The following is a 25,502-nucleotide window of genomic DNA, read 5'->3' on the forward strand; positions in this document are numbered from 1 at the left end:
TTCGGAATCTTCATGGAGTTTTGACACACGGAGGAGCAGGGAGGCCGAATCCGAGACCTGAGGTAGGCATTATACCGGCTGGTATGCATATACCGGCATGCCCCTTTATTTAAAAACGCAAAGAGGTTTAGAGGTAGTAGCATACTACTCCTAGAGGAGAGGGACAATTTAGTAAAATATAACTTCATGAACCCTTTTTTAAATTTTATAAAAAAAGTGATATAATGTGGTATTCTGGAAAGCGGTAACTTACAAATACTGCCGTTTTTTCAATGAAATTTTTGCAAAGGCTAAATAAAATTAGATTGGCCTTAAGAAATGCGAGAATATGAGCAAACCTACCTGGACATTTAATAAGAAAGAACTGGCCTGTATTCCTATATTATATATAACTGGGTCAACAGCATTTTGGAGAAATGATTTTGTAAATCCAGGATATCTAATCACAACCTAAACGTTAAGGGGGCAGTATTCTAAACATATATTCCCCTTGATTTTGATATTAGACCACTTCATCACATCAAGAAGGTGAAGATTGGCAAAACGACATTATCGTACCTTGGTCTATATCTACAAAGATTTTCTGAAGAATTAACAGAAACAGGTCAGTAACGTCATACTAGAAACATGATAGTGAATGGAGACCCCCAGCCTGCATAAGTAATGAGTGCTATAATTAATGTGACTTTTCTAGATCCTATGAAAAAGATGACCATTCCCTCATATTGACGGTGGCTCCTCCGTGTACATGTAGGCTCTCTTCATCCTAATACGAAGGTAAAATACTGTCCTTAAAATGTACAACACCGGCCATTTCGGTAAAATGAAAGTAAGAGGAAAATCACTAAAATAGTACTCTATGTTTATCTCCAAACAGCATATGACATACTATTGAAAGCAATCCGAGTTTAAAGGAAAGGAAATTTTAAGCCTTGTCCATATTAAATCAGGTAATTTCTTAAATATTGCCCACATGTGGCAGGGCGAACATGTATAGTCCACTAATTTTATGGAGTGAATAGAAAATAATGTCCACAAGATACTATTAACAATGTTATAAATGAACTGTTTTTCTGATTTAGTAATGTCTAGTCTAGGGGGTGTAAAGTTTCAAAAAAAAGGCACTTAATAATATGAGTCATGTAATGTTTGAGTAAGGCAGTAGTAGTGTAAGGTTGTTGGTTCTTCCACATAGATGAAATCATATAGTAAAATGTATCTTTTAACTTTATAGATATTGAGTGAATATGTTTACAAAAGTCCTGAAGAAGGTGTGAAGAATTTGAAATACACCGAAACGCCGCGTCGACTGTTTTTGTTCCACTGTATAATCATTGCTTTACCACCCTCGGTGGTTTTTAATCTGAATGTGACTGTTTTGTTCTACTGTATTATCATTGCTTTACCACCCTTGGTGGTTTTTTAATCTGAATATTTTTTAATTATGTTGTAGACTGTAACCCATACTGGGAGGTAATAAATTGTTTTAACCTTTTTGCAAACCAACACAAATTGATCTATGGAGTATACTTTCTAATACTGCTGTGTGAATGCTTAGTCCCTGCCTTTTTCCAATAGATCACTAGGAGCAAATTATCATAAGGATAATTACTCGGCCGTCATCTACCCCTCTTAGTACTATTTTGTTTGGCCACTTTAGCCTACCATTGCTTAAACAGGGTTTCTTGTTTTCTGATACATAGACCCCCTTCCCTGTATAGACATCAGGGGTACCTCCTTCTGTTGAATTCCCCACACCGGCACCACTGCACAGTGTCCTGGAGCCTTTGGAGCATATCTGCAGCCTTTAGCGAAGCCTCTCTATGGACCTCGTAGCTTCCTGAGACACGCCGCTTAGGGTTGCTTGCTGTGGCATGTCACACCTTCGCAACGCAGAGCCGCAGACATTTGTCCTTGATGTGTATGTGCACTCATCCTGTCCCCTGCAATGCCCACGATTTACTTTACACAGGACAGTGGTCCCTAGAAAAAAGGAAATTTCTGAGAAATAAATATAGACTAAATAGCAACTATATTCATTGTCCTGTTTCTGATAAGTAAAATGTAGAAGGAATTTAGTGTGATACAAGCAGGACACCAGCCGATGTCCAACTAACACACTTAAGGAAAGGACAAACAAGAATTTAGAGGCAATTCAGATAGTCTGTGTATTACAATTCACAGTCAGACAATACAGTTAACACACTATTGCTAGCGTCCAATAGCACAATTAGTATGCATATAGTGTGACAAGGTCGACGACGTTTCGAACCTATTACTTATTCATGGTTCATCTTCAGGACAAACAATGCATGCCTTCTTACCCACGTGGGTAATTCTCCCCCGAACATGGACTGCATTGACGACCCGTTCCTTGCGCCTTGTCGTACTGCTTCTATCACGTTGTTTGCTGTCCCGCCGTATATCCGGCGGACTAACACGATAATATCCAGGCTTTGGGCTCTTCATATTAGCCCTGCAGGTGCCCATAGTACGGGCTTAAAGTTAATCTTGACTTTTCAAATAAGAAGGCATGCATTGTTTGTCCAAGTCTATATTTATTTCTCAGAAATTTCCTTTTGTCTCGGGACGACTGTCCTGTGTGAAGATATAATTCCCTAAGGTCCCTAGCATATTGCTTCCTTGGGTTCCCTTGAGTACTAAAATGATATGTAGCCCACGATTTACTGGCATACACAGCACCGATGAACTAAAACACCCATCCTAATACCACATTCGCTCCTGCCTGTACCTCTATGCGTCTGTGGGAGCAGCTGCGAGCCACCGTTACCGCACCCCACTGCAAATGACTTTTAAACCGTCAATCTCACCGCCGCTCCTATAACGAGGGCGCGTCTCCCGCATATCGTGGCGGGACGTCACAAACTCACCCATCTACTTTCCTGCCCACCGCATTGAGTTACCGCGCTCTCTGCACAGTTTTATTACCCCGACTCTCCTCTCCGCTTTTAGCGACCCCACATTATTATGTTGATCGCAGAAGACACTCGCAAGTATACCCGCTAATGCTGCGTCTAGGCCCCCTCGAACCTCTCACGCCGCAGTCCGCGAACTGCCGACCGGAACCTCACTCTCCATGTCGACGATGCGCCCCTGCAGCTTGTAGGAGGTCCAAGGGGACAAAGAGGCTGAAGATCCCAGGCACAGGCTTAAATATCCTTCCCACCTATCCCGATGATGTCACCTCATCCAGCCCCCTTTTTGGCCCCGGAGGAGGCCCACTCCCTTGGTGCTACTAAGGGCGCCCCTCCCCTAGACGCGGGGTCACCTGTCATTCACGGGCACTGATAATGATCAAGGGAATGCCGTTGCGCACGCGCGTGGAGCATAGACAGCCGCATCTTCAGAGCACAGACACGCAATGGCTGCGCAGGCGCAGAGATACTGCTAATACAGCACATGTTCATAGCACACACAATGTGCTACCATAACAGGCTTTGGAGATGTGACGGGGAAAATATCTTTAAAGTATGTCCAATATAAATTAAAATGCATGCGTCTAGCATGGACACCGCCACAGCAGGCTCAGAAACATGAAGGGAACATTCACTGCAGTTAGGTGCGCATATGCAGCGAAAAGATGAAAGTGAATAAAAGATGTTCCGCCCACCATTGAGGATTAAAAGGAGCACTTGTGCCTTTGAAAACTGGTAAGCAAAACACAGAAGGGCAAATGGGCTACAAACAAATTGAAATGGAGGAAAGCATACTGGCAAGTGTAGAGACTAATAAGAAGTGAAAGTAGGATGTAAGTCCCTTTTAAGATATATTAAATACAACATATTTCACAGGCACAGTGCAAGCGCTGTGCAGGCGACACCTAAAAACACAGTTTAAGTGAAGTTATGGTTAGCTTTGGTTATAACGCCTTAACGTATCATTTAAAAAACCCTTGAAGTGCTCTCACAAAAAAAACACAGTTATACTATTGAAACTGATCTGTTACAGTGAGGTTCGCAAAGCAAACTAGCACAAGAGGCTGTGCACACCATAAATAATGAAACCAATAAATAAAACTCTGTAGTTGTTTCATTGATAAAAGTAATGGTCACATCGTATGTAATCACAAATGTAACATTGTTTAAGTTATTTCTGACTGCATCTGCTACGAAAGTGAATTTGGTGGGAACGTTTTGGTTTGCAGAGCTAATTACAACTAGTGAATTTGGGGTGGGGTGGGGTGGGGTTGGTTTTAATTTGTAACCATAACTGTAATTTAACTGTGGTTAAATAGCAGTATTGCTCACCACATAATTATGGATTACTGCACCGGTCACATAATTTGCATAATATGAAGGTTTTAACAAAAAATGTGCTTCTTTCAAGAAAGGATGGAAATAATATTGCCAGAAAATGTACCGCATAATTTGGGTTTCCTTGCCACATAACTGAAATCAGGTTGTCTCTGAATTTGGCCTAAATTGACACATATTCCTAGTTTGGGAGAATGGTTTGGGGGCTTTTATGATGATCAAACTGAAAAATGATATAGAAATAAATGGATATTCTAGGTAGGAAAAACTCACAAATATAAAATTCTACACTGGGCTTTTAGTATAAAGCATGGAGGGGAGTACATTCTAAAGATTGACCTGTGAACTTCCTCCTGTCTTCTCTTGAACTATGGTCCTGGACAAGGTGCAGCTGACTGGGAAGCCTCTGAAAATTGAGCCAACGATATTACATATGCCAACAGCAATCAGCTCCTGTCAACAAAATAAAAATACAATTTCTGTTGTCAGATCATCTACCACCTGCAATGTCAAATAACCACTGTTACACTGCAATATCTTTTGGCACACTGACCAATAGTAGATGAAACAATAGTTCCTACTGTAAGGCTACTCGCTCACACACAAAAATGGTTTGGAGAGTAATGCAGTTCTGATCACAGATTTGCCTAAACCCATACCCTATTGTCTTTGGGAAAGGAGAGTAGTTTACATGTATATACCCTTATTATGACTGGCCTATGTTTTTCATGCCTATGCAAATATCAGTTTGTACACGGATGAGGATCGTGAAATTTGCAACAATTTCCACATCCCAATTCAAAGCTGCCAAAATCTAGTAGGGGAAAATGCTCATAAAATAATAGTACATGCACATTTTCATGAGAAAAACACCAGAACTTGCATATTAAGTCTCATCTAGAAGCGTTAAACTTGTAGAACAAGGTATTTACCCCGGTAATGCACTTTCTGGTAGGGACTGTATATAGTTACAGATTTCCTTACGTTTTGAATATTCCCAAAGCGTCAGACTGGATCCAGAAACTTTTCAGCAGCACTTCTGTGTGTTGGTAGGTGTCGCTGTGTGGCTCCATACTGATACAGTGAAATGGCAGGCAGGGCCTACATAGGGAGATCTCCTTCAAACTCACGAACAAGTTACTTACCTTAGGTAAGTCCTTATCTGGTAGACAGCCTATCTAGCTGCCCATTCCTTACCTTAGAATATTCCCCAGGCGTCAGACTGGAACTGGAAGTTTTCAAGCAGTACCCTTGTGTGCCAGTAGGTGGCGTCATTTGACTCCACATCAGAAATGCAGTGCATGATACCAATATAAGCCCCATCCCTGCACGTTGATATCAGTTACTTTCACGACTTTCCACACTAGGAGCGCAGAGCCATGATGAGAACTGACACTTGTGTGAAATACTAAGGCACTGAGAAGGGTTCCCCTTACACACCAAATGGCTGCAGAGCGGTGAGGATGGGAGAGCTGGTAAGAAATCTGCAGCTGGAGTCTCTACTAGATAAAGAGAACAACACAGGGTCTTGACTCCTAACCAGTAAGGCTAAGCCAAATGCATAAAGTAAACAACACAATTGCCAATACTGGACATATGACCCTGATGAATAAAAACATCCCGGTCCGTTTTATGAATTACGTCTCTAGTTTATTTATTCATTTATTTCACTAGTCAGACTTTTTTCCCTTTTTTCAATGACGAAGATTTTTTGTGCATAAACGGAAAATTACAAAAACATGCAAAATATTACAATTACATACAATATCTGTACAAATTTACAACACATTCATTCCGAACTTTTGGCCAAGACATCCATCACACACTCAATCCAAAAAAGCACATACCACATAAACAAATGAAGCCTTTTGTCAACGCTATTTAGGTGTGCTAATCAATAAACTAACATTTCTTATTTGTGAATGCAGTTTCACAGGGAATATAGATTAGAGACCAATCTTTAATTCCTAACACAGTCCTTCTAGTTATTTTTATTGACAGTAGGCCAGATCAGGTCGATTCGTTTCTAACCCCCAATTGCGGGGTTCTCATCAGGACAAGAGATTTCTAAAAAACAAAACAAACGTACTAATTTAAGACTGCTCAAAAATCAAATAAAGTATTCTGTCAGCACAGCCATCTCACAGCTTCCAACTACGTACCTTCTCAAATGCAGAAATGAAGTCCCTTAGTGTAGGTTGGATATTGTAGACACAAATCACTAAACAGAAAGACACCCAGACATAGTGTTATAACAAGCATTAGAAATGCAATAGGTCTCGCAGCATTAGAGTTAGTGCTTTTAGAATTGTTTATATCTTTTTTGTTTTAAATCTTTTGCATTTTATTTTTTGTAGGCAATGCAAAAGATTTACAAATCAAAAAAGCAATAAGCAAATGTAAAATCTTTAAGTAAAAATCCTGCGAGACCTATTGCACTGTGTGAGGGTGAGGTGTTGAGGGTGAGTGAGGGTGGGGGTGAGTGAGGAGTTGAGTGTGAGTGAGGTGTTGAGGGTGAGTGAGGTGTTGAGGGTGAGTGAGGTGTTGAGGGTGAGTGTTAGTGAGAGTGAGTGAGGGTGAGAGTGTTATTGTGAGTTAGGGTGAGGTGTTGAGGGTGGATGAGGGTGAGGGTGAGGTGTTGAGGATGAGTGAGGATGAGTGAGGGTGTGCATTTGAAGGGGAGGCGTTGAAGGTGAGTGCGGATGATTGATAGTGAGTGTGAGTGAGGTGTTGAGGGTGAGGTGTTGAAGGTGAGGAGTTGAAGGCGAGGCGTTGAGGGTGAGTGAGGGTGAGTGAGGGTGAGTGAGGGTGAGGGTGAGTGAGGGTGAGGGTGAGTGAGGGTGAGTGAGGGTGAGGGTGAGTGAGGGTGAGGGTGAGTGAGGGTGATGTGTCGAGGGTGAGTGAGGGTGAGGCTGAGTTATTGTGAGTAAGTGTGAGGATGAGTGAGGGTGAGAGTTCGAGGGTGAGTGAGGGTGAGTGAGGGTGAGGGGTTGAGGGTGAGTGAGGGTGATGCTGAGGGGTTGAGGGTGAGTGAGGGGTTGAGGGTGAGTGAGGGTGAGGGATTGAGGGTGAGTGAGGGTGAGGGGTTGAGGGTGAGTGATTGAGGATGAGTGAGGGTGAGGGGTTGAGGATGAGGGGTTGAGGGTGAGTGAGGGTGAGGGGTTGAGGGTGAGGGGTTGAGGGTGAGTGAGGGTGAGGGGTTGAGGGTGAGTGAGGGTGAGTGAGGGTGAGGGGTTGAGGGTGAGGGTGAGTGAGTGAAGGTGAAGGGTTGAGGGTGAGTGAGGGTGAGTGAGGGTGAGTGAGGGTGAGTGAGGGTGGGTGAGTGAGTGAGGGTGAGTGAGGGTGAGGGGTTGAGGGTGAGGGTGAGTGTGGGTGAGGGTGAGTGAGGATGAGTGAGGGTGAGTGAGGGTGAGGATGAGTGAGGGTGAGGATGAGTGAGGGTGAGTGATGGTGAGGGTGAGTGAGGGTGAGGGTGAGTGAGATCTTGGTCTGGAGGTAGGAGGCAATGGGTTGTTTTGCAAAAAAGCAGTTGAATGTTGACTGGAAGAGCGTGAATCTTAAGTCCAAATATTAAGTACATTCTCGTCGGTCAACAATGAGGATTTACAATTCAATATCCACCATGGGTTACGAGTGGCTTAGATTACAGCTCGGCGACTTTAAAATTCAGTACAAAGTATTAGATGTCCTTTGTCTGCTAAAATGCTAGGATGGACATTAAAATACAGAATCATTCGCTGAGACTGTTACAGAAAGACATTGACTATCACTGGAACAGAAGTTGAGGCACCTCTTTACTTGCTTAAGAATGCGTGACATAATACTAAAGAAACTGTTCAAATTTTTAAAGTACACTGACCTCAATAACACCTTAAACGCAGCCAAGTAGTAACATGCGCTCTTGCTAAGTCCATGTGCAATCTGTAATATACGTATATATTCAGGCCTATTAAAATCGAGCTATGGTGAGGGTTTCAACAAATGAAACTATATGTACATCCGACAGTGCAAAATCACTAGAAACTAAGCTAAACAATAAAAAGGACAATACATAATCGGGTAGAATGCGGCAAAACATTACCTTTTAAATTATGTTTTGTTGGTGGAAGGCTAATGAAAAGGCAGTGTATTAAAAAATAATGCAGCATTATAGAGTAATTTGCGAGAAAGGCCATCTATGAGGATATTTACCCCGCACTACTCAAAGGCATGACCAATTTAATAATATCATGAAAACAACTACACGAGGCATCGGAGTGAGAACAGCCTCTAAAACAAGCTGCATTGTCGAGCCTATGGATATCGAGGCCCTTCGGCAAGGGAGATGCCACAGCCTGCTTCGGTAACTGAAGTCGATGATGCTGGATAAACACAGTGCGCAGCAACGCCTGTCGCCAGCCTATCAAATTACAGGGGAAAAGTGCTGTGTTCATCCTGCTCCTGGGAGGCCAGCATCGGACAGCTCGAAGTTAATATGACATGGAATCACTAATGCAAGGGCTCAAATAAGGATTATGTTCAAAGTACTGGCCCATCAGAAAATCAAAGAAAGAGTAATTCTGAAAACGAACGCCGTAACATCTGCGCACATTCTAGCTTTACCAGCGTTAAGGGCTGACCCCTGCTATGATGCAACCACAGCCAGAAAACTGAAACCAAGGGCGCCTCCTCTGCGCAGGGAACAAACAAAGCAACCCGGCTGGCTGTGGTGAGTCCGTGGACTCTGCTTCAAATCACCATAAAATGCCACGTGTTTTACAACTGAACATCCTTCATTCGAAATGTAGATAGCGAACTATGGTAGACCTTTAAGAGACGCAATGTCACTCTGCTTCTGCCAAGACCCGAAAAGCTAGCATCCCAATTTGTTTTCATTCACACTACCTATCTTAAGCTAGTGGAAATTAAGGAAAACAAGACGGACGGACGGAGGGGAGGGGGGAGGAGAAATGCGACACGAAGGGGAGGGGGCGGAGCGGGTTAAATTATACAAACAACAAGCTGGAGGGAAGAGAGGGGAGGGGGGAGGAGAAATGCGGCAGGCAGGCAGGGGAGGAGAGGAGGAGGGGGGAGGAGAGTAGGGGAGGCACGGGACTGAGTAGTCCGAAAAGAGGGTTTAAACCTCAGCGAAATCAATTTAAAATACAGGGCACTTACGTTTCAAATGGCAGCCCTGCCTTGAAATCGTGCAAATCATAATGCACTCAAGCTGCCAGTGATGACCAAGAAAAGAAACAACAAGCTTCTCAGCAGTGGCCGCAGGCTGCCAGTGGGAGGGAACGAGCGAACATATGGCGAGCGGCGGGAAGGGGAAGGGGCGGAACAGGGGAGGGGGCGGAACGGGGGAGGGGGCGGAGAGGGGACATGCACGCGCCCGTGACTTTTAAGGTCAATGCGCATGCGCATAAGCTTAATGCGCATGCGCATTGACCTTAAAAGTCACGGGCACTGCAAGGAATCGCCACGATTCCTTGCAGTGTGGATAAAGTGTGGATAACTCGCTATAGTCTCGCCTTGCTCGATGCGCATGCGCATCGACAGGCGAGACCTAAAAACCTTACTTTGCCTGCCTCGGTAAGTAAACCTATTTGTTAAAACGGGCACTCACGTCTCAGATCGGATGGAGGGGCTTGAGTACCTAGGGGATAAGAGTTGGGGTAATATTACTATCAAGGTAGAGTGACAAAACGCTACTCCATAGTGTAGCTGTCAGGAATACGCTCCACAGGATCCGGTTGATGCTCATAGGGGTCCACCTCCTAATGTTACCAACCCCCTGATTCAACTCTAAATTCTCGCTATAGGAGGAGCTTCTGAAATGACCCTATGGGCCTAGGCCCATAGGAATGAATGGGAAGGCATTCTCATTTTGCGAATTCGCAATTAAGGAATCGCAAAATGAGAATGCAATTTCAAGGGTGCAGGAGGGGGATCCAAAGGACCCCCCCGGCACCCTTGGAATGTCACATAAGTACATTTTACTCACACACATGTCCCAAGGGCATGTGTGTGGGTAACATGTAAGTTTCAAAAATGCATTTATTTGCATTTTTGAAACTTTTCGCAAATTACCATGAAGGTTTACTTCATGGTAATTTTTCTCTTCAAAATTGCGAATTCTCAAATTAAAATTAATCATGCATAGCATTTAAGAAATCGCAAAATTTGCGATTCCTTAAATGCTATCGCAATTTGAGAAATCGCAAAAAATTGCGAATTCTTAAATTGCGATACATGAGAAATAAATGATGCATCCCAAAAAATGATTTTGGAATCGCAAACGGCCGAATTTTGCGATTCGCACCATTTGCGATTCCAAAATCGTTTGATGCATGTGCCTGATAGTCTTTTAAATAAGGACAGTGTTTCCTAATACTGCATAGAACCATAGAGTCTCGGCAACGAGTAATGTATCTAAATACTTCCAGCTTCAAGGATAATGTTCCTGGAATATTATTTCATCATATTCCAGACTTTACGAAGTACTTGCATTCTCAACATCAGATTAATAGGTTTACACCCGGTAGAACGTAGTGGCCACCACAGTCCTCCGTTGTAAATAGCGATACAAGGAAATCCACAGCCAAATGACAGCAAGTGGTCACCAAACACACCTTGCTCCGCTAGCGTCGCGGAAAGGGCAACTTCTTGGAACGGTAACGCGTGGCAAACATACACACCGCGTTCCGCTCGGACATACGGATAAGAAACAGAGTTACGGCAGCATGTAGCAACCACCTCGATGCTCCGCACCTACTCCACAAAGCCCCAGGAGTATACAAACGGTAACGCGTGGTCAGCTGACACACAGCGTTCCGTGTAACGAAGATGGCGCAGCCGCGCCGAAATAACTAACCCGCTTCTGGGTTGAACAGCGTACAAGCCACTGGAAACGCTGAAAGTCGATCAGGGAGAACCGCGTACAGAGAGACTAGCTCCCCCAGACGCAGGCAGGAAAACAGGAAACAACAGAATAACGCGCATTCGCCATAGCGCGTAGCGTCCTTAAGTACCTCCCACTACAAGAGGCTCATGGGAGTTGTAGTCATTAGTCGCTAGGTAGGGGCCGCGGACCACGAATCCTGACAGTATGCCCCCCTTCTCAGCGCCTCCTAGGACCTGGCTTGGCCGGGATTCTCGCATGGAAGCGACGCACAGCGGCAGGAGCATGTACATTGTCGCACAGCTCCCATGAATCGTCCTCAGCCGTATACCCTTTCCAGGCCACCAGGTACCACAAAACTCCACGCCTCCGCTTGGAGTCGCGTATACAACGCACCTCATATTCCTCCCCGCCATCGGCCAGGTCCGGAGGGGTGGCTCTTCGTGTAAAAGACAAAGCAGTCTTGTTAGAAACAGGACCCCTGGCTGGCCAAGGCTCGCGCCAAAGTCAGTCAGAGATCACCAATCCCAAGTCAGGGCAAGGGAGTTACACACCAAGATAACCCCTGCTCACCCTCTAGGTAATGTGACGCGAGCAGCAAGGCTAATCTCGGAGGCGATGTGTAAAGCGTTTGCGCACTCACCCAGCAACAACACCCAAGACCCACCACAAAGGAAACTCCACACAAGGTTATATAAAAAATAGCCTTTGTATTATAGCAAAAACACATTAGGTAAACACACACTTTACAATGTGCCAGCTGGCACGGGCAGAATTTACAGGGGATTATGTACAGGACAGGGCCACATGGACCACTGTCAGGGGTAGGCACTTTTAGAATTAGCACTTGTTGTTATTAGCAATAATACTTGTAGGTATAACACTTAGCACATAGACATATAATGACTGTAGCACCAAAAAAGTAAATGTAGCACACAACCAGTAATCACTCGTAAAGGGTAAATACCTCCTACGCAACCCTAAACACCTTAGGAAAATCACGCAGGGAACTAGGACCTTATTATCAGGATCTATAGGAAACATAAAACAATCACCTAAGCAGGTCACATTTAGCAAAGGTAAAGAAACATAAAACAATCACCTAAGCAGGTCACATTTAGCAAAGGTAATAACATAAAACAATCACCTAAGCAGGTCACATTTAGCAAGTAAATCATAAATTGCGCAAGGTGCACATGGCACAACACTAGAATTGTCTCCCAGGCCAACTGGCCTCGCAAGGGCTGAAATGCCCTTAGTCCAAAATGTCAGGGCAGGCTGCACAGGCAGCCAAGAACACAAACTTAAACGTGGCAACAGCCCACAAAGTGCTGGGCAGCTGTAAAGTAATGATGAGCTAACGTTGGAGCCTTGTGGGCTCAAGAACAATGATGAGGGGGCAAAACACAGCGTGGGAGCCATGGGGCTCTAACCAACGAACTGCCCCTCAGAGCCTCGCTGGGCTCGAAACAAACAATGGCACTCAAGAGCCTCTCTCAGGGCTCTAGAACAATAACTGGCACCCGAGCCTCTATGGCAGGGGTGTCCAAACCGGTCCTGGAGGGCCGGATCCATGCCAGATTTTTTGGATATCCCCATTGAGATACATGTAGTTATTTAAAAAATCTGGCATGGATCCGGCCCTCCAGGACCGGTTTGGAGACCCCTGCTCTATGGGCTCGTAAAAACAACTGTGGCTGGAGCCTCTCAGGGCTCGAAGAACAACTGGGGCCCAAGAGCCTCTTAGGGTTCGGAATACACAAGATGCTGGCGGGGAGCCTCGTGGCTCTAAACAAAGAAATGCCCTTGAGCCTCTTGGGCTCCGTAACAACTGGGGCTCCGTGGGAGTCCTTCTCGGACTCTTGGAACAAGTGATGCCCCCGGAGCCTCAACAGGCTCTACACACTGGAGGGGAGGGGCGGGCACCGGCAATGTGCCCCGACGCCCTCCTCCCCGGTACTGCACACCAGGGCCCCACTCACCGGCTCTCTGGTTGTAGCGGCGGCTTCCCAGGTGCTGCGGGCAGTCTCGCTGGGGCCGTGGGCGGGGCTCCTCTTCCTCGGAGCTCCGCTGGGGGTGCTTCTCAAGGTACGGGGCTTCCTTTCCACACACGGGAGCCCCGCGCACCACACCGTCCTCTGGTGCCCTTCCGGCCTAACTGCAGGCCCCGCCTCTGTCACGGGCAGGAGAGCCTGCCTTCCGGGTCGTTGCTGCAGCCAATGGCAGCGCGGCACCTCGGGGAATGGAGGCAGGACTTCCGGGTCGCCGTAGGCAGCGCGGCGGCCCGGCAGGGTCTCCTGGGCTGCGGCGGTGATTTCAACACGAGGTGGGCTCCTGTGTTAATTAAATATAAAGCGAGGTAGGCACTCGCTACGCTCCGCAATCAGGGGCAGATGCCGGGTGGGCACCGGCTTGGCACACAAAGCGCTTCCCAGCGCTAGATGAAAAATAAAAGTGCTCCCAGCGCTTAGCAGTGAACAAAAAGCGCTCCCAAGCGCTAGGGGTGAGGAAAAAGCTCCAGCAAGGTCTGGAGGCAGGCAGGGGGGCAAGGCTGGGCCCAGAGCCAGCTCACTGGGTCTCCAGGCAGGGAGACAATCCAAGTGGCGGTCCTCCTGGCCCCAGCAACAGCAGCAGCCCCCTCTGGCAGGATCCTGGAACAGGACAGAACCAAATGTAAGGGGACACAGACCCTTCTTATACTACTAAATCCTTTGTCTCAGGGTGCAGGGTGGGGGAGAAACCAGTCGCAGCTGGTTTTGGAGCATCCTTGATGTGTTCAGCCCCTCACTCTATTCACTGGCAGGGCTAGGGTAATCAGTCGCACCACAGGGGGCGGAGCCAGCATTGTGTGGGGAAAGCCCAGCCCTATTCAGGAACCAGGTGCAGCCCTCTTCAGGCATCAGCATGCTAATCTACACACTCACCACTGGGCAGACCCATCCAGACTTCCTGGAGCCAGGCTTGCCAGCCAGCTCCAGCCAATCACACTCCAGGCATATTTTACACTAATATGCCAACTCCTAGAAGTGGCACTTCCTCACAAGACACACTCATGCCACATACATCATTGCGAAGCATTCACTCTCACGAGTTCGCACATACCAAACTCGAGCCTGCACTCCCCAGGCATCAGTAACACCAGGGACACAGACATTCCCTATGCATTCCTATGGGAGGGCAGGCCAGCCTTACCACACGCACACACTTTACTCTGGGACACAAGGAAAAAGTGCGCAGAGACCAAAAAATCATCAACACAGATCATATATTAAAAGCAAAAAGATTAGGGGTGAACCTGCAATAAGGGCCAAGTCCAACAAGGCTTCAGGAGACTACTATGAAAAACAGGGTGGATATGAAGACCAGCTAGCAACTTCAATTTGAAAGCCACAGGGTTTACTTTCTTGATGATGACATATGGACCAATGTAACGAGGATGAAACACACTTCGCAATTTGAACTGGATGTTCCGGGTTGAGAGCCAGACCTTATCCCCAACCTGATAGTCCGGACCCTCACGACAATGCACATCAGCCCACCGTTTGTAGGCATTATAAAAATGGGGTAACCCAAAACGGTTGTTGGACCTGGGTGATCAATATAATCAACAGAAACAATGGCCCAATCCGTGATTGATTGTCAGCTCAATGAATCATATACTCACAGTTGATCATTTTCAAGGCTAAGTGAGGATTAGAGTTAATCTCCTCTTGTGGATTTAATCAAAAAATATTCATTCTGTTAAAAAAGCAACCACCTAGCAATACAGATTTATTACAAAAAGGAGTTTTAATAGATTACTCCAAACACAGCGAGAAATTTATATATACATTTATACAATATTCAAAGCGAACGGTAGAAGAAAGAGCAACGTGCTTCTACAAGGGTGCCGGAAAAAAGAAGAAAAAAGTGGTTTGGAGAAAAAGGGGTGTAAGCCTCAACAGAAAAGTGACATAGGGTTATATTTAATTGAAACAATACTGCAAAAGATTCAGCGTATTATTCAGTCAGGCCACTAATAATATTATTCCATTTTAAACATTCATACAGTCTTGACTGGCATGTATAATGTTTGAAAGAATAGTGGTCCTGTTTGTGGAAAAGGGGCGTCGACGTTTCAACCCGTCTTGGGGTACAGGGGTGACTGGGGACCTCGACCTGCGGGTCTTCCTCAGGACGTGTATGGCACAGCCTTCGTACCGTGGCTAATAAGCTGTAGGCCCAATTAGCTTTTTATGGGATGTTCACAGTCCTCCTGCGTCTGGAAGAACGTGAAGAAACTTGGCCACAGTCCCACTCCAATTTAGTGGTCGTGGACCTTCAACATAAGTAATCGGGTGATGATAACAGAAGTAATTAATACGGTTCTCATAAAGGGCATCGTCCGTTACTTTTCATGTTCTTGTATGGACATCACCGTTAGATGTGGAAGAGTGGATCTTAGTCCTGGCGCCTGACGGTACTTTTTATATCCTCGGTGTGACCACTCTCACTGGGAAACATTCGCATGAGTGACCGCCGGCGCCGTCCAAACTGGCAATTCCGGGCGCGAGTTGTTTGTCTGTTACCGGCGACTCGTCAGGACCGGACCACACGTGTGGTCCGGTCCTGACGAGTCGCCGGTAACAGACAAACAACTCGCGCCTGGAATTGCCAGTTTGGACGGCGCTCACTCATGCGAATGTTTCCCAGTGAGAGTGGTCACACCGAGGATATAAAAAGTACCGTCAGGCGCCAGGACTAAGATCCACTCTTCCACATCTAACGGTGATGTCCATACAAGAACATGAAAAGTAACGGACGATGCCCTTTATGAGAACCGTATTAATTACTTCTGTTATCATCACCCGATTAATTATGTTGAAGGTCCACGACCACTAAATTGGAGTGGGACTGTGGCCAAGTTTCTTCACGTTCTTCCAGACGCAGGAGGACTGTGAACATCCCATAAAAAGCTAATTGGGCCTACAGCTTATTAGCCACGGTACGAAGGCTGTGCCATACACGTCCTGAGGAAGACCCGCAGGTCGAGGTCCCCAGTCACCCCTGTACCCCAAGACGGGTCGAAACGTCGACGCCCCTTTTCCACAAACAGGACCACTATTCTTTCAAACATTATACATGCCAGTCAAGACTGTATGAATGTTTAAAATGGAATAATATTATTAGTGGCCTGACTGAATAATACGCTGAATCTTTTGCAGTATTGTTTCAATTAAATATAACCCTATGTCACTTTTCTTTTGAGGCTTACACCCCTTTTTCTCCAAACCACTTTTTTCTTCTTTTTTCCGGCACCCTTGTAGAAGCACGTTGCTCTTTCTTCTACCGTTCGCTTTGAATATTGTATAAATGTATATATAAATTTCTCGCTGTGTTTGGAGTAATCTATTAAAACTCATTTTTGTAATAAATCAGTATTGCTAGGTGGTTGCTTTTTTAACAGAATGAATATTTTTTGATTAAATCCACAAGAGGAGATTAACTCTAATCCTCACTTAGCCTTGAAAATGATCAACTGTGAGTATATGATTCATTGAGCTGACAATCAATCACGGGTTGGGCCATTGTTTCTGTTGATTACACCGTTTGTAGGCAGCTTTGGCCTTGATCAAATGCTTGATAAGTTGCTTGTGAACAGAGTGCAATCTCTTCATTCTGCCATATACAGAGGGTTGGTCAGACACACTCTCAGGGATTTTCACAGAAGAATGTTAGCATCAATTCCGTAGGTTGCATAGATGGGAGATATCCCTGCAGAACATTGCTAGGCGTTAATATAAGCTAGTTCTGCCATCCACATCAAAGACACCCAGGAGTCCTGCGCGTTATCTGCATGACAGCGAAGGTATTTCTTTAGAGTCTGATTTAGCCTCTCCGTTTGTCTGTCCGTTTGGGGATGGAAACTGGTTGACAACGAAGACTTGATCTGCAATGCGGAGCACCAGTGCTTCCAGAATCTAGCAATAAACTGGGGGCCTCTGTCAGACACTATTACCTCCGGTACTCCATGCAAACGTATGACTTCCGAGAGAAGCAGTTGTGCCGTCTGCACTGCAGTAGGAAGGTTGGTGCACGGTATGAAATGCCCCAGTTTAGTTAAGCTGTCGATCACCACTAGGATGGTGGACTTGCCTTGATCAGGTGGCAATCCAGTCACAAAGTCCAGACTGAGAGTTTGCCACAGTTTACGAGGGGTTGGCATGGTTATCAACTTTCCTCTCCTCTTACCACTGTCATTCTTGGAACGTGCACAAACATCACATTGGGATACCCACAGAACGACATCCTTTCTCAGAGATGCCCACCGTAAATGTCTCTGTACCAGATGGATTGTCTTAAGCGCACCCTGATGTCCTGCCAGTGGTGATACATGACACCACCTGAATGCCTCTTTCCGTAAGTCTGCGGACGGCACAAACTATCGATTATTCACAAAAGGCAACCCATGTTTTATGGCTCGTGTATTGTCATTGGTAGCCCAGGTATCCCAGAGAGGTAGAGATCTAGTGTTCTTTATCTTCGTTAGGAAGGTCTCTGCGCTAACAACACAAACCACCTTTGAAGGTTCGATTATGGATTCCATAACGAGCTGTCGAGGGGTTCCCCTCCTCTTGCCTGGACAGAGCATCAGCCTTCCTGTTCTCACACCCAGGTCTGAAGGTGATAACAAAATTGTACTCAGCAAAGAACAACATCCACCTCATCTGACGTTGGGTAAGATGTCTGGCTGTCTTCATGTACTGAATATTGCGGTGATCCGAATATACCGTAATTGGGTGTACAGCCCCCCAAAGATATTGCCCCCATTCTTGGAGAGCCCTCTTTACCGCCAAAAGTTCTTTCTCAGAGATGGTATAGTTATTTTCAGCGGGGTTTAGCTTCCTGGACAGGTAGTCAAGTCAAGTCAAGTCAAATCATTTATATAACGCGCTACATACCCAGAGGATCTCAAGGCGCTTGAGGAAGGGTGGGGAGGCCACAGGGTGCAGTTCCCCGGTCTCCGGGTCCGTTTGAGATAGAATGGCCCCAATCGCTTCATCGGAAGCATCAGCCTCAACGATAAAAGGCAACTTGGGTTGAGGGTCAGCCAAGACAGGAGCAGACGTGAACGCCTCTTTCAATGTTTCAAATTCGTTGCTAGCTTCATGTGACCACAGAAAATCCACTCCCTTAATCTTTGGAGCACTAGAATGACCTGAGCTGTGTGTGTGTCAACCTCATCTGAATATATCAGAATATCGTCGATGTATACCACTACACAGACATCAACGTACTCTCTCAACACGTCATTCAGAAAATACTGAAATGCGGCAGGGGCATTGCATAGCCCGAATGGCATCACCAGGTATTCGTACAAGCCATAACGGGTCTTAAATGCGGTCTTCCACTCGTCCCCTGCCCGTATGCGAACCAAATGGTAAGCCCCTCTTAGGTCCAGTCTAGTATAAATCTTGGCGTTACAGACCTGATCCAGTAACACTGTAATGAGGGGCAATGGATATCGATTTCGAATGGTGATCCTATTCAACCGTCGATATCCATGCACGCCCTCAACTCACCATTGGCCTTAGAAATGAAAAACAAAGAAGAAGCTGAGGGTGAGCTGGATGGTCTGATGAAGCCTATGTTTACATAGTGGTCTAAGTACTCTTTCAGGTGTTTTGTCTCAGGTACAGATAAGGCATACACCCTACAGGTAGGGACTACGGCCCCATCCACCAAATCTATACGACAATCGTATTCTCTATGCGGAGGAAGCTGTTCCGCCATGGCCTCACTGAAAACATCCTGGTTGTCCTGATAACAAGGAGGTAGGACCACCACCTTCTCAGCTGCTGTAGCAATACAGTATGAACTCAGCAAGGCTATCACTTGGGTGTTTGTTTTGGTAGTGATATGTTCCTTAAATCGAGGGTCTAAGAATTGTAAGGTCTTCTTTCTCCAATGTACAGAAGGATTGTGGTGGCCCAACCAGGGCATACCCAAAATCACTTCGTATTGAGGTGCTTCTATGATGTTCAACCCCCGCTTACAGCCACTGATAGGATTAAGTTTTCTGTCTGTTCGGTTATGAGACCTGATTTTAGCGGTTTTCCATCCACCGCCCATACTTCCTCAGGACTATCTCTAAGTACCCTATGTAGAGCCAGAGTTGATACCAACCCGCTGTCCACAAAGTTACCGGTGGCTCCTGAATCAGCCATTACCATCACCTGATGTACTTGATCCAATGTTTCTAGGGTCATGGGGAGTACTATGTGGGATTCATGATCCTGAATATTCGTGGCAGAAAGAGAAGGAATCTTCCAGTTAACATCATCTCTGCCCACCTGGGGTGCATCTTCGGTGGTAACAGAAGACACAGCCGCTCTCTTGTTTTTAGACCAGTTCCTTGAGTTCTTCAGTTTCATGGTACATTCTTTTACGTAATGTCCCTTCTTCCCACAGTACATGCATAAACCTAAGGCCCTGCGACTCTCTCGTTCAGCTCTAGATAGTGGTGCTCTAACAGCTCCTATTTCCATAGGTTCACTGCCGGCTTCGATAGGGTTACCTGTCTTACGTGGGGAGTATTCTGGTCTGTAATAGCCCTTCTCTGATTTACGTCTGTCTCCTCCTCTCTCTGTTAGCCTCCCATCTAACCTCAAGGAAAGGCTTATCATATCAGAACAAGTGAGGGGTTGAGGATCTATTTGAGCAATAATATCTTTCAAGCCTTCTCGCAGACCCTGATAATACAATGACATTCTCTTCGCCTCTGGCCATGCCGTTTCAGCTACCAACCTATTAAAGGATGCCAGGTAAGACACCAAATCTTGTCTCCCCTGTTTCAACTCTAATAGTTCTCGGTCAGCGCTGAAGGTGGTGGCCCTTCTATCAAATACATTCTCAAATTCAGCACAAAATGCAGTCAAATTGGATAATATGGCATCGTCATTACGTACTTGCGGCACCGCCAAATTGGCATCATCCCCACTCAAATAAGAAATTGCAAAAGCCACTCTAGAATGGTTGGAGGGAAAAGACGAGGGTTCGCAGGAAAAATGCATCATGACTTGAGTCAAAAATACCTGGGTCTTTGACGGGTCCCCTGAATACCTTTCGGGATTTGCCAAGGGAATGGGAGTGGGTACAGTGACCTGAATCTGAGGGGCACCAGTAGAGGCATCAAAGGGATTTCTAGACAAATTATCCACCTTATCCCTCAAGGCTGTTGTCTCTGATTTAGAGGTAATCAGTTCCTGCTGCACTAGTACCAAAGCATGAAGGACATCGTCCGTAGTAGCCATGGTCCCCTAAACCACCGGATCGGGTGGAGCACTATTCTTGGGCGCGTTATTCTGTCAGGAATACGCTCCACAGGATCCGGTTGATGCTCATAGGGGTCCACCTCCTTAGGTTACCAACCCCCTGATTTGAGTATACAGGGAGTTTGAACCATTAAGCGAGGGAAAAAAGGGAAGGGGAAGGAACTGCTGGGACAAAGGCTCTGAGAGACAAACATAAAGACACGATTATGCAAAGCCTGTAACAAACAACTACTCTCATAAATTCTCGCTATATGAGGAGCTTCTGAAATGACCCAAAACACACCTCCAACATAGAACCAGCACTCACTCAGCAGTTCAGGAAACGGTGCACATAATACACAGGCCAGTTCTCCAGCTTAAGGAAAATATAGTCTTTTAAATAAGGATAGTGTTTCCTAATACTCCATAGAACCATAGAGTCTCGGCAACGAATAATGTATCTAAATACTTCCAGCTTCAAGGATAAGGTTCCTGGAATATTATTTCATCATATTCCAGACTTTACGAAGTACTTGCATTCTCAACATCACATTAATAGGTTTACACCGGGTAGAACGTAGTGGCCACCACAGTCCTCCGTTGTAAATAGCGATACAAGGAAATCCACAGTCACGCGGCAGCAAGTGGTCACCAAACACACCTTTCTCCGCTAGCGTCGTGGAAAGGGCAACTTCTTGGAACGGTAACGCGTAGCAAACGTACACACCGCGTTCCGCTCGGACATAAGGATAAGAAACAGAGTTACGGCAGCATGTAGCAACCACCACGATGCTCCGCACCTACTCCATGAAGCCCCAGGAGTATACAAACGGTAGCGCGTGGTCAGCCGACATACAGCATTCCGTGTAACGAAGATGGCGTAGCCACGCCGAAATACCTCACCCGCTTCTGGGTAGAACAGCGTACAAGCCACTGGAAACGCTGAAAGTCGATCCGGGAGAACCGGGTACAGAGAGACTAGATCTCCCAGACGCAGGCAGGAAGTCAGGAAACAACAGAATAACGCGCATTCGCCATAGCGCGTAGCGTCCTTAAGTACCTCCGACTACAAGAGGCTCATGGGAGTTGGAGTCATTAGTCGCTAGGTAGGCGCCGCGGACCACGAATCCTGACAGTGGCGGTCAAAACAGTCTACTTACCCTGACTCTGTGTAGCGCGGCTCAAAAACAAGTAAATCAATTCGTTCGGCAGGGACCTTATCCTTAAGCCCTGTGTGGACAAACGGGCGCAAAAGTTAGTTATTGTGTGCAAAATCCAGATCCGTGTAGACGAAAACGAGGGGCATCCTGCTCATCTTCATCTTAGCCGGAGTATTGGCGTCTATCGTAAACAGGGAAAAGAAACCAGTCCTCCTCCTATTTTGGCACTTCCTTTGTTTTGGGAGTGTCACGTGATCGTAACTTTTTGGGACAACAAATGTATATGAATTACGAATGAAGCACCTACTCGTGCAACAACTCGTGCCTTCGAAAGCAACTTTTTCGTGCAAATTGAGCAGCTCGTCACTGTTTAAAAAGCTTATTCCAATTAATGCCATCAAGGTGCATTCTGGTTAATGTAGTTCTATCAAAACAGCAAAAACTTTATAAATTGGCCATTAATATGGATAATGCTCTAACCCATCCTAACCTTATTTAAAAGAAAACACCGAGTTGTACTGCGGCTCATTTAACCAGTGTAGGCATTGTATGTAAAAAATCTGATCGATCATTTTGTGAGCCCTTCAAATTTGGACGAATATGGTTAATTAGCTGCTGCTACCTTCATGAACAACACTAGAAAATAAGATTCGCAAGGTGATTTTAATTAATTGCCCATCGAAATTGGAGGGAGGGTATCTAATTTTAGATGCCTTATTCAGTGACACACAAGGGCCATCACTAGCTTGCTCATACAACCTATAATTCAGGCACTGCCTTAAAAGATTTCAGAGATCTCGTTTAGTCCATTGACAGCAGTAATATATTTCATTATTAACAGTGCCTCTCGTTGACTAAGTTTGGCCTCTGTGTCACCTCCCCGTGGATCTTTCTCGATTTTGGAAATGATAGTCCAGAGTAGGCCTCTTCTTTGTCTTTATTTGAAATCCAATGTTGTACTAGTGGTGCATTTAGTACTTCTCTCCTTATTCTAGATTTATGCTGCGTAATCCGCTGTCGTGCCTCCTGAGTAGTCTTCCCAATACATAATTTTGGGCATGGACATGTGATCCCATAGATCACATTCTTTGTTTGACAGTTTGTAAATGTCTCATCTTTCCAATGAATCCCATTGAATGTGAACACAGAGCCTTCATTCGTTTGGTCACAGCATGTACAATTTCCACACCTGTGGTGCCCTGCCACAGGAGGCAGTCCCATCATGGCTCTTAATGTCAGTTTTGGCTCCAGGGGCATTGCTGCCCGGACAATGTGGTTTGCCACACTTTTTTCTTTCTTAAACGCGAAAAGGGGTGGTTCCATGAAGTCGCTATGTAGATATTTTATCAGATGCCAATTTTTCATCACCATATTTCGTAGCTGATGCGCATTTGGGCAAAAAGTTGTGACACAGACAATTTTTTTTTGGTCCGTTCGTACTTTCTTTTGTAAAAGTTTTTCCTTTGGGACCCACCATGCTCTTTTTAAAGAATGTTTTAGGAGCTTTTTTGGATAACCTCTTTCTAATAGTCGTTCCACCAATCCATTCGCATGGGTGAAATATTCCTCTTTGCTGGAGCAATTTCTCCGTATCCAGAGAAATTGGCTGAATGGCAAATTTTGCTTCAGGCTTCTCGGGTGATGACTAGCATAATGGAGTGCTTTGTTTCTGTCTGTACATATGCGAAACAATGTTGTGCCCAAAACACCATCTACTACATACACTTGGACATCCAGGAAGGTAATACAGTTATTAGATGCATTTGAACTAAACTTGATATCTTCCGTCCTTGAGTTGAGCCATGTCACAAATTCATTTAGTTTTTCTTTTGTTCCTGACCAAATAAAAAACACGTCATCTATATATCTCATGTACTTTGTGATATATTCGGCATATGGGTTGTTGTTGTATATGAATTTATTTTCATATAGACCCATGAACAGTACTGCTAATTCCGGTGCAAAGCGGCAGCCCATGGCCACCCCCTTTGTCTGAAAAAAGAATTCCGTGTCAAACTGGAAGTAGTTTTTTTGTAAAGCAAATTTGGCCAATCATACTATAAAGCTGGTAGGTACTCTAGCTGGTTGTTCCCTTTGTTCCAAAAAGAATGTTAAGGTTTCCAGTGCCTGTTCTTGGGATATCTGTGTGTAGAGTGAGACTACGTCCATGGTAACCAATAACTGCCTAGTCTCATCAAACTGAACCGATGTTATCTGATTCAGGAAAGCTGGTGGTGTCTTTTAGATGTGCCGGAATTTCATCAATAAATGGCTTGAGAAAAAAGTCAATCTACTTCGCCACCAGTTCTGTCAATGATTCACACCCAGGGACTATCGGGCGGCCTGGAGGGTCCGTTGCGTTCTTATGCATTTTCAGGAGGACATAGAACATTGGTATCCTTGGGTTTTTATTCTGAAGAAAAATGAATTCTTTAGGTCATAGGACTCCCGATTGATGCCCTTCCTGAAGGATGTTAAAAAGCTCAGTCTGCAATTCTTTTGTAGGATTTTGATTGATCCTTTTGTAGCAACTTGGGTCGTCAAGTTGACGTCTGACTTCCTTTTTATATCTGTTAATATCCCAGAGGACTACCGCGCCTCCCTTGTCCGCCTGTTTGATCACTAGCGATTTGTCATTTTTTAGTGTAAAGATAACATCCTTCTCCTCTTTGGAAAGATTGTAAATAACATACTGTTTTTTGTTCTCCAAAGTGGTTATCCCTGAAAGGAGTGTTCTTTCAAACGTGATTACTTCCTCAGGGGTCTTAAAACCTGGTGGACAGAAGAGTGACTTTTTTCGGAGGCCTGTGACCTCTGTACTAGTTGGCTCTGGTGTATCTTTAAAGAATGTCTTCAGACGTATTTTTTGACAGAATTCTATTGTTTCTAACTTCATTTTTACAAAATCTGTTGTTCTTACAGGGACAAAAGAAAGCCCTTTCTCCAGGACAGCTATTTCTGAATTAGACAGTACCCGATCTGACAAATTAAACAGCGGTAACTGTTTTAACTCTTGTAGAACTGGCGTCTGGTTCTCATTTCCCATGGTTGGGAGTTGACGTGTGACCGGCCCCTTGTCCTTTGTTGGCCTCTGGCTAAAAAAGGCTGAGGATTTTGTTGTTGATTATGCTGATTCCCTCTATGGCTCAAATTATTCCTTATCTCACTCGAGTCTGTCTCTCCTCCCGATGATGACAAGGTGTCGGAAAATGCCAGAAATGTCTTCCTTGAGCGTCCTTGATTATCCTGAAAGAACCGCCGTTGAGCTGGTCGTGTGTAAAAATCCTTTTGTAAAAACGGATACACTGTTTCCAGTGAGAAATTCTTTTCGTCAAGATCGAATTTGTTCCCTTTATGGGTTACCGTGTAGTCCTTAAATTATACGATTTCTTTCTATATTTTCTCCAAGAGGCCTTTTGCATCTGAAATTAATTGATTATTTTGGATTTCCGTTTCCAAATCTGAAATTTCAGTGAGCTGTCTACACGAAATCCTATGAGCTGTCTCAACAGTTAGGACCATGAGGTCCCTACTGCACGTAGTCTCTATACAACTGAACCCTTACTTATATTCAGGGTCGTCAACAAATACCATTGGGGTATTCCGAATTTGCAAGCCAGTGGGGATTGTACCTGCTCGTAGATGTTGAAGCAGAAAATGTCCATGTAAATCGGTTCTGATCTGTTTTTTGCATAACCTGATTCATTTATCCGATTCATTTTGAGTCTTAGCAGTGAGACTTAAGGTAGCAGAAGTGAAAACCGTTGGTGCACTGATCAATTTTTGAATGTGTTCTTCGCCATATGCGAATGTGTCTTTATCAGACATACTATACAGTGTACACTTAACAATTGACAGACACAAAACTGACAAACATGCACCTCACCCAAAG

The 25,502-nt window shown here is 45.1% G+C and overlaps 2 protein-coding genes across 4 annotated transcripts in view; one reads left to right on the top strand and one right to left on the bottom strand.

Moving 5' to 3' along the window:
- SLC26A8 (solute carrier family 26 member 8) overlaps positions 1 to 25,502 on the bottom strand; it is a 3,386,895-nt gene that overhangs the window by 2,208,600 nt on the left and 1,152,793 nt on the right. Inside the window, exon 6 of the mRNA XM_086923258.1 lies at positions 4,614 to 4,727. Within this exon, the coding sequence (XP_086779384.1) occupies positions 4,614 to 4,727 (114 nt within the window). The remainder of the gene's footprint in view (positions 1 to 4,613; positions 4,728 to 25,502) is intronic.
- LOC147712559 (uncharacterized) overlaps positions 1 to 25,502 on the top strand; it is a 293,966-nt gene that overhangs the window by 181,362 nt on the left and 87,102 nt on the right. The window lies entirely within an intron of this gene.

The sequence above is a fragment of the Lissotriton vulgaris genome, chromosome 5 (assembly GCF_964263255.1).
Source record: "Lissotriton vulgaris chromosome 5, aLisVul1.2, whole genome shotgun sequence".
Taxonomy (NCBI): domain Eukaryota; kingdom Metazoa; phylum Chordata; class Amphibia; order Caudata; family Salamandridae; genus Lissotriton; species Lissotriton vulgaris.